This window comes from Salmo salar, chromosome ssa21 (assembly GCF_905237065.1).
Source record: "Salmo salar chromosome ssa21, Ssal_v3.1, whole genome shotgun sequence".
Classification (NCBI taxonomy): Eukaryota; Metazoa; Chordata; class Actinopteri; order Salmoniformes; family Salmonidae; genus Salmo; species Salmo salar.
Window position 1 is genome coordinate 22,491,180 of NC_059462.1, and position 10,317 is coordinate 22,501,496.

The 10,317-nt window shown below is 42.6% G+C and overlaps 1 protein-coding gene across 1 annotated transcript in view; it reads left to right on the plus strand.

Moving 5' to 3' along the window:
* Window positions 1-8,836, plus strand: part of mao (monoamine oxidase) — a 51,692-nt gene extending 42,856 nt beyond the window's left edge. Inside the window, exons 14-15 of the mRNA XM_014164473.2 lie at window positions 4,776-4,838; window positions 4,967-8,836. Coding sequence (XP_014019948.1) covers window positions 4,776-4,838; window positions 4,967-5,122 — 219 coding nt within the window. The 3' untranslated portion in view covers window positions 5,123-8,836. The remainder of the gene's footprint in view (window positions 1-4,775; window positions 4,839-4,966) is intronic.
* Window positions 8,837-10,317: the final 1,481 nt, after the last annotated feature.

Here is a 10,317-nt window from a genome sequence, read left to right on the forward strand (position 1 = left end):
TATAACTTGTTGGATGCATTTGCAGTTTGTTTTGGTTGTGTTTCAGATTATGTTGTGCCCAATAGAAATTAATGTTAAATAATGTTTTGTGTAATTGATCAGTCATTTTTATTGTAAATAACAAAATAGTATGTTTCTGAACACTTCTACATTAATGTGAATGCTACCATGATTATGGATAATCATGAATGAATCGTGAATAATGATGAGTGAGAAAGTTACAGACACACAAAATGATGCCCCCAAAACATGCTAATCTCTCACCATTAGTAATAACCGGGGAGGTTAGCAGGTAGAGGGTAGAAGCGTTGGGCCAGTAACTGAAAGGTTGCTGGATTTAATCCTGGGTTGAGTAAGACTGTTAACCCACTGTTCCCCGGGTGCTGTGGATGTTGATTAAGGCAGCCCCTTGCACCTCTCTGTTTCAAAGGGGTTGGGTTAAATGTGGAAGACACATTTCAGTTGAATGCATTCAGTTGTACAACTGACTAGGTATTCCCCTTTCTCTTCAATTTTTTGGGGTCCTGACGAGAAAAAAACTGCCAGGGGAGGTTCTCTTCTGCACTGTTCAACCAATCCAGTAAATGTGGAGGAGAAGTGAAGACGGAGTTTGTCCAAATACTTATGACACCTTCAAATGGGGGGACTAGATATATAAGGTCCCCTGAATTCTAAATGGTAAAACAGATACGGCAGGTAGCCTAGTGGTTAGAGTGTTGGACAGTAACCGAACGGTTACAAGATCGAATCCCTGAGCTGACAAGGTAAAAATCTGTCGTTCTGCCCCTGAACAAGGCAGTTAACCCACTGTTCCTAGGCCGTCGTTGTAAATAAGAATTAGTTCTTAACTGACTTGCCAAGTTAGGTAAATAAAAACACTGTCTTTGGAAAAGTATTCCGACCCCTTGACATTTTGTTACATCACAGGCTTTTTCTAAAATGTATTAAATTGTTTGATTTCCTCATCAATCTACACACAATACCCCATAATGACAAAGTACTCAGTACTTTGTTGAAGAACCTTTGGCAGGAATTACAGCCTCAAGTCTTAGGTATGACGCTACAAGCTTGGCACACCTTTATTTGGGGAGTTTCTCCCATTCTTCTCTGCAGATCCTCTCAAGCTCTGTCAGGTTGGATGGGGAGCTTTGCTGCACAGCTATATTCAGGTCTCTCCAGAGATGTTCAATCGGGCTCAAGTCTGGGCTCTGGCTGTGCCACTCAAGGACATTTAAAGACTTGTCCACGAAGCCACTCCTGCATTGTCTTGGCTGTGTGCTTAGGGTCGTTTCCTGTTGGAAGGTGAACCGTTGCCCCAGTCTGAGGTCCTAAGCACTCTGGAGCAGGTTTTCATCAAGGATCTCTCTGTACTTTGCTCCATTCAATCTTCCCTCGATCCTGACTAGTCTCCCAGTCCCTGCCTCTGAAAAACATCCCCAGAGCATGATGCTGCCACCACCATGCTTCACCGTAGGGATGGTGCCAGGTTTCGTCCAGACGTTACACTTGGTAAACAGGCCAAAAAGTTCAATCTTGGTTTCATCAGACCAGAGAATCTTGTTTTTGGAAAACTCCCAGCGGGCTGTCATGTGCCTTTTACTGAGGAGTGGTTTCCGTTTGGCCACTCTACCATAAAGGCCTTATTGGTGGAGTGCTACAAAGATGGTTGTCCTTCTGGAAGGTTCTCCCATCTCCACAGAGGAACTCTAGAGCTCTGTCAGAGTGACCATCGGGTTCTTGGTCACCTCCCTGACCAAGGCTCTTCTCCCCCGATTGCTCAGTTTGGCCGGGCAGCCAGCTCTAGGAAGTGTTTTGGTGGTTCCAAACTTTTTCCATTCAAGAATGATGGAGGCCACTGTGTTCTTGGGGACCTTCAATGCTGCAGAAATGTTTTGGTACCCTTCCCCAGATTTGTACCTCGACACAATCCTGTCTCGGAGCTCTATGGACAATTCCTTCAACCTTATGGCTTAGGTTTTGCTCTGACATGCACTGTCAACTGTGGGACCTTATATATACAGGTGTGTGCCTTTCCAAATCAGATCCAATCAATTGAATTTACCACAGGTGGACTCCAATCAAGTTGTAGAGACATCTCAAGGATGATCAATGGAAACAGGATGCAGCTGAGCTCAATTTCAAGTCTCATAGCAAAGGTTCTGAATACTTATGTAAGTAAGGTATTTCTATTTTTAATACATTTGCAAAAAATATATAAAAAAACTTTTCGCTTTGTCAATATGGGGTATTGTGTGTAGATTGCAGAATTGTTTTCTTTATTTAATCGATTTTAGAATAAGGCTGTAATGTAACAAAATGTGGGAAAAGTGTAGGGGTCTGAATACTTTCAGTGACGTATACGCCAAGGAACTTGAAGCTTTCCACCTTCTCCACTGCGGTCCCGTTGATGTTTTCTGAAGTCCACGATCAGCTCCTTTGTTTTGTTGACGTTGAGGGAGAGATAATTTTCCTGGCACCAATCTCCCAAGGCCCTCACCTCTTCCCTGTAGGCTGTATCGTCATTGTTGGTAATCAGGCCTACAACTGTTATGCTGTCTGCAAACTTGATGATTGAGTTGGAGGCATGCATGGCCACGCAGTCATGGGTGAACAGGGAGTACAGGAGGGGGCTGAGCATGCACCCTTGTGGGGCCCCTGTTTTAAGGCTCAGCAAAGTGGAGGTGTTGTGTCCTACCTTCACCACCTGGGGGCGACCCGTCAGGATGTCCAGGACCCAGGTGCACAGGGCGGGGTTCAGACCCATGGCCCCAAGCTTAATGATGAGCTTGGTGGGTACTGTGGTGTTAAAGGCTGAGCTATAGTCAATGAATAGCATTGTTACGTAGGTATTCCTCTTGTCCAGATGGGATAGGGCAGTGTGCAGTGCTATGGCGATTGCATCGTCTGTGGATCTATTGGGGCAGTAAGCAAATTGAAGTGGGTCTAGAGTGTCAGGTAAGGTAGAGGTGATATGATCCTTAACTAGACTCTCAAAGCACTTCATGATGACAGAAGTGAGTGCTACGGGGCGATAGTAATTTAGTTCAGTTACGTTTGCTTTCTTGGGTACAGGAACAATGGTGGATATCTTGAAGCAAGTGGGGACAGCAGACTGGGACAAGGAGAGATTGAATATGTCCGGAAACACTCCAGCTAGCTGGTCTCCGCATTATCTGAGGACGCGGCTAGGGATGTCGTCTGGGCCAGCAGCCTTGCGAGGGTTAACACGCTTACATCTTATGTCTGAGCCGTTGAATTGCGACTCCACTTTGTCACTGTACTGACGTTTTGCATGTTTGATTGACTTACGGAGGGAATAACTACACTGTTTGCATTCAACCATATTCCCAGTCACCTTGCCATGCTTAAATGTGGCAGTTCTGAGCGAATGTTACCATCTATTCACAGTTTCTGGTTTGGGTAGATTTTAATAGTCACAGTGGGAACAACATCCCCTATACACTTCCTGATGAACTCAGTCACTGTGTCCGTGTATACGTCAATGTTATTCTCAGAGGCACCCCAGAGCATATCCCAGTCCACGTGATCAAAACAATCTTGAAGCATGGATTCCAATTGGTCAGACCAGCGTTGAATAGACCTTAGCACAGCTACTTCCTGTTTGAGATTCTGCCAATAGGAAAGGAGGAGCAAAATGTAGTCCTGATCTGATTTGCCGAAGGGAGGGTGAGGGAGGGTCTTGTAGGCATTTCGAAAGGGGGAGTAGCAGTGGTTGAGTGTTTTACCAGCGCGAGTACTACAGTCAATGTGTTGATAGAACTTCGGTAGCAATTTCCTCAAATTTGCTTTGTTAAAATCCCCAGCTACAATAAATGCGGCCTCAGATATGTGGTTTCCAGTTTGCATAAAGTCCAGTGTAATTCCTTGAGGGTAGTCGTGGAATCGTCTTGAGGGGGAATATACACGGCTGTTACTATAACCGAAGATAATTATTTTGGGAGGTAATACGGTTGGCATTTGATTGTCAGGTATTTTAGGACTTGAGTTTCTGTGTATTATCACTATCACACCATGAGTAGCTAATCATGAAACATACACCATCCCCCTTCTTCTTCCCGGAGACTTCTTTATTCCTGTCTGCGCAATGTACTGAGAACCCATCTGGCTGTATGGACGGGGACAGTATATCCCGAGAGAGCCATGATTCTGTGAAAGGGAGTATGTTACAGTCCCTGATGTCTCTCTGGAAGGAGATCCCCACCCTGAGCTCGTCTACTTTATTGTCCAGAGACTGAACATTAGCGAGTAATATACTCGGAAGCGGTGGATGGTGTGCACGCCTCCTGAGTTGGACTAGAAGTCGTCTTGGAGCAGCCTCTGGGATAATTTCAATTGCCCTGGGGGTTACGAACAAAGGATACAATTTGGGAAAGTCGTATTCCTGGTCAAAATGCTGGTGAGTTACTGCCGCTCTGATATCCAAAAGTTATTTCCGGCTTTATGTAATAACACAAAACGGGCTGGGCTAATAATGTAAGAAATAACACACAAAAAAACAAAATACTGCAAAGTTGCTTAGGAGCTAGAAGCAGAGCTGCTATGTCTGTCGGTGCCACCTTACAACTTGATCTCAAATCCCAATGCTGTAGTATTTTGCCAAGTTGAAAGGTTTAGCTTCACTGTCCAAATAAATACGCAGGGGAGTGTATATTTATTTTATATCCCCCCAAAAAGAAAAATGTAAATATATTACAAAGAAATTGTGGTACACATGTATTTTTTTTGTATTGTAAAGGAATGAATTGTTGTTCCAGGTCATGAGTGTGATAGGCAGGATTCCTCAGAATCAGATCTGGCAAACAGAGCCTGAGTCAATGGTAAGGATTTCAATACTTTATAAGTCACATATAAAACAAATTTAAATTTAAATGTAAAGTATCTAAAGGACATTAGCGAATGTAGACCTAACTTTGTGCCCCCGTCTCTCTCTCGCTCTCTCACACAGGAAGTCCCATCACTCCCATTCGTTACCACCTTCTGGGAGCGGAACCTCCCGTCGGTGGGTGGGTTCATCAACTTCCTGGGCGTAGCCTCTGTCCTGTCTGTTGCCACGGCAGCAGGCCTTTTAGCCTATAAGAAGGGGCTTCTCACCCGGAGCTAAACCTAAACCCCTCCCACTTTCCTCATCCTTCTCTCCTGCATCTCTACAGAGCAATTCTCCAATGGCACCCTATTCCCTTTACAGTGCACTTCTTTTGACCAGAACAAGAGTAGTACACTACTTTTGACCACATATGGCTATGGTCTAAAATAATGCACTATATAGGGAACAGGGTGCCATGTTAGACGTAGCCATAGTGTGTTATCGGCCTTGGTAAAGACTGTTCAACTCTGTCATTCACTACTGTACCATCGCCCCCATCCATTGTTCTAAAACTAGTGTAAACAGTCTCCCAACAGACCGTCTCTCAAGACCAACTCACAATAAAGTTGTCTGTTCTGCTAGGATTTGTGTCTTTGACACCTTAGATTTGCGATGGAAGATGTGAGTGGATAGAGAGAAAGAGTGTGTGTGTGTGAGAGAGAGAGAGGGGGGGGGGGAGTGAGAGCAAAATAAACCAAAATAAGTTTGATTCAGACTCTTTAACGGATGACAACTAAATCAGAGTAATTGAAAAAGGAAACAGTAGCTTTTCCTATGACCATTATCATTCCGGAAATTGCCAATAAAATCACATACCTGCGTTGACTGTTTGAGGATAGTCAAGACTAATTTATCTGTGTGTGTGTGTGTGTGTGTGTGTGTGTGTGTGTGTGTGTGTGTGTGTGTGTGTGTGTGTGTGTGTGTGTGTGTGTGTGTGTGTGTGTGTGCGTGCGATACTTCCGTGTTAATTACCGCTGCTGATTTTAGGTGCTGACTGATCTGATCTCTAATGGCATAGAAGCTGTAACCAGCTCTAAGATGACGTTTAGTAACGTCATAATAACAGTTTAGTAACGTCATAATAACAGTTTAGTAACGTCATAATAACAGTTTAGTAACGTCATAATAACAGTTTAGTAACGTCATAATAATGTCCGAATACCTGTGTTATTAATGTAACCAGAATCCTGCATCTAGAGTTGCGTCTCCATCAAGCTGCTCTTAATAGTCATGGTATGCCTTGTATAGAGAATGGAAGTATTTGAATGTATTTCCTCCATATGTTATGATTTCTGTCATTGTTGTTTCCATTCTAATCTCCTATGAGCAAATGTTAAATATCATGCGTTTCATTTTATATTTGCCATAGTTTACAATGAGGCTCAATCCTCGATGATAATCATAAACTGTATGTTGAAGATGGCCATTACACTTGGAAGTCATTTTAGAGACAATCCTTTTATTGTCTGGGTCCTTAACCCTTTTTAAGAATACCAAACTAAGCAAAATACTAAGAATATTACTACAGTACTACAAACATGTGATATTCTCCCCTTATCAAAAGCTAAAGCTCCATCCATTATGTCACTACCTAACCCTGTGTGTTTGTGCGTGTGTGCGTGCGTGCGTGCATGCGCGTGCGTGCGTGTGTGCGTGAGTACACTTATTGTGTCTGTCTCTCCATGCATTCTTGTGCGTGTATGCATTATTGTGTGTGTGTGCGTGCGTGTGTAATTATGGAAAGACCTTATTTGTAACCATTCTATTTTAATGCTCTCGTTGCTACATGTTGAGATGCTGTATTAGATTTATCACAGAAATATATTAGGCAGTATTTATTGAGCTGGCTAACCATTAGCCAGGGAAATAAACACTGTCTATTTAACCTTATGATATTGGTTCTCCCATCTATTTCTGCTGAAGCCAGAGCATTGAGTTTCCTTATAGCTATAGCAAATTTCCCCATGATACTGAATAAATAGTTTCACAATTTTTTCAGCAGATATAGAGATTTTATCCCCCCCAAAAATATGTATTGAAAAGATTTCTATCCAATAAGATATATAGATTTTTTTTTTTTTACAAACAACAGTGGAATTGAAAGATACTGCTCCTCAGAAAATGTGAGGGAATTAAAAGATAAATAAATAGATCTGTAGATTAACCAAATGATTGCTCTAAGTATCAACCTGTAAACCCATCTGTTCTGAAGCGTACTGTACATTCGTACATTGAGTGGTGGATTAACGTGGTGTCGTCCCGAAGACGTGTGCGTACGTCGTGAGTATAGTCTGTCGTGCCTTATTACAAGTCGTGGTGGTGTGTTGTCATTTATCAAGTGCCTGTGTGACTATGAAACTCTTTTCCCGTCCCCTCCTCCCACTTTCTCCCTCCTCCCACTTTCTCCCACTTTCTCCCTCATCCCAATTTCTCCCTTCTCCCCCATTTGGCATTAACTAGAGCTGCAACCCCATTCTTGGATTGAGTGTCACCCTCCTACAGTAGGACAATGACTGAGCTCTGTTTCCTACAGGATTAGGTTAGCGTCTGAGGCTAAACAAACAATCAAGCTAACTTCCATGATACTACAGTTAGCTTTCTACCACCATGTGTGTATGCGTGAGCCTTAAAATGGCACACTGTGAACTGTGTAAATCCGCCCATCCGTCTCCAGTGAAGCTATTTAGGTGTTCTGTAATGTTGTTATTGATGTACTCCTCTGATAAGCTATCTATCCCTTACTTTAGTTTAGCTTATAATCCTACCTTGGCACTAAACTTTAACCTCTAACGCCAGGCCCCAAGCATTGCATCTTTTTGCACTTGATTCACCTCAACGTAACTTTTGCGACCTGGTTGTAACTAGAATCTGATGAAGAGGGATTGGACAACGATGTCAAAGAAGATCTCAACATTCTCTAAGAAGTATAGTAGAAGTATAGTCTTTATATAATCTACATTATAAAGTGGGTGGTTCGAGCCCTGAATGCTGATTGGCTGAAATCCTCGGTATATGAGACCGTATACCACGGGTATGACAAAAATATAGAGTTTTACTGTTCTGATTAAGTTTGTAACCAGTTTATAATAGCAATAAGGCACCTCTGGGGTTTGTGGTATATGGTCAATATACCACAGCTAAGGGCTGTATCCATGCACTCCGTGTCGCGTCGTGCATGAGAACAGCCCTTAACCGTGGTATATTAGCCATATACCAAACCCCCTCGGGTCTTATTGCTTAAGTATTAAATGGTTCTGCCTGAAAACTAGTGAATGGAACTACAGGAACCAACTGGAACCTTTATAACTACAGCTCCCAGCTGCTCCTCTGATTCCCTGTATGACATCATCAATGTCCGATAGATGCAGTAAAGAGGTACATGGAACGCACACTGTGGGGGATAGAATAAGGATGCCAGATTGGCGCACATTCAACAAATCTGATCTAACAAAATGGATATTCGTCAAATCTGTCATGTGGTTACTAAAGTCGGATTTGGATATATTTGGCTGTTTTTGCTGCATAACATGTAGAAGTTGTTCCTTTTCAGGTTTAGAAGAAGTGACTGCTAAATGCTAACTCCTGTTCGTATAAGCTGGTAGCATAGCTAGCATATAGAAATCGGTGGTGCTAGTCAAAGTTGTTTTTAACTGTAATGCAGTTGATTGGTGATGACATGAACATGTATTGTGGTTGAAATCCATATAAGAATTATACTCAACATACAGTACTGTGGAATACACATATAAACAATAGCCTATTCCATTGACCTCTTTATCACATCTATTCCTCTCTGTGTCTGATTCTAGCCTTGAGATTGTTCTAATCTATTCCATCCCTCTCCCACTGGCTGTGTGTATGAAGTGTCCAACTTTCTAGTCGTGTAAATGCATTCTGTAACATCTTTGTATGATTTCTCTACAAAGCTGGTGATAAATTCTTTGAAATGTACCTCCTACTGGTCTCTCGGAGTCATTTATCTCTTATGTGTGCGTGTGTGTAGGACTGCAGGGCAGGATTGTGAACTAGCTAGATCAACGCATGCGAGTGAGTGAATGAATGAGTTAGATACAGTGCATTTGGAAAATATTCAGACCCCTTGACTTGTTCCACATTTTGTTACATTACAGCCTTATTCTAAAATGGATTAAATTGTACTTTTTTCCCCTCATCAATGTACAATCAATACCCCATAATGTGCAGATCCTCAAGCTCTGTCAGGTTGGATGGGGAGCGTCGCTGCTCAGCTATTTTCTGATCTCTCCAGAGATGTTCGATCGGGTTCAGAGACTTGTCCTGAAGCCACTCCTGCGTTGTCTTGGCTGTGTGCTTAGGGTCGTTGTCCTGTTAGAAGGTAACCTTTGCCCATGTCTGAGGTCCTGAGCGCTCTGGAGCAGGTTTTCATCAAGGGTCTCTCTGTACTTTGCTCCGTTCATCTTTCCCTCGATCCTGACTAGTCTCCCAGTCCCTGTTACTGAAAAACTTCCCCACAGCATGATGCTGCCACCACCATGCTTCACCGTAGGGATGGTGACAGGTTTCTTCCAGACGTGACGCTTGGCATTCAGGCCAAAGAGTTCAATCTTGCTTTCATCAAACCAGAGAATCTTGTTTCTCATGGTCTGAGAGTTCTACAGAGTGCTACAGAAATTTTTTGGTACCCTTCCCCAGATCTGTGCCTCGACACAATCCTGTCTCGGAGCTCTATGGACAATTCCTTCGACCTCATGGCTTGGTTATTGCTCTGACATGCAGTGTCAACTGTGGGACCATATATAGACAGGTGTGTGCCTTTCCAAATCATGTCCAATCAATTGAATTTCCCACAGGTCGACTCCAATCAAGTTGTAGAAACATCTCAAGGATGATCAATGGAAACAGCACTTAGCTCAATTTCGAGTCTCATAGCATAGGGTCTGAATACTAATGTATATAAAGTGTTTCTGTTTTTAAAAACCTCTTTTCACTTTGTCAGTAGGGGTATTGTGTGTAGATTGATGAGAAAAAGATATAATTTAATACATTTTAGAATAAGGCTGTAACGTAACAAAATGTGGAAAAAGGGAAGGGGTCTGAAGACTTTCCAAAGCTCGTAACCTTGGACTGTAGTCTGTGGTCTCCAGATGTTGACCTATAGCCCTGTTTATACCTGGAGCTAACATGCATCCTTTGTCCTGATCTTGCCCACTTTCTGATTGTGCCCACATGTTTAGACTGGTGTAGACGATTAAAAGACGCATTGTGATCAGATCTTCCTGACCACCTCTGGAGGTGGTTAGGGACCCGTTGTATCTGGATATTAATCAAGTGTAAACAGATCTGGGCTTCAAACTCTTTAAATCATTATACTGGCCTTTAAAATCATTGGCAGGTAGCACAATTGACTTATGGCATCAATAATTGTCTTAAAATCAATACATTCCTATTATTTT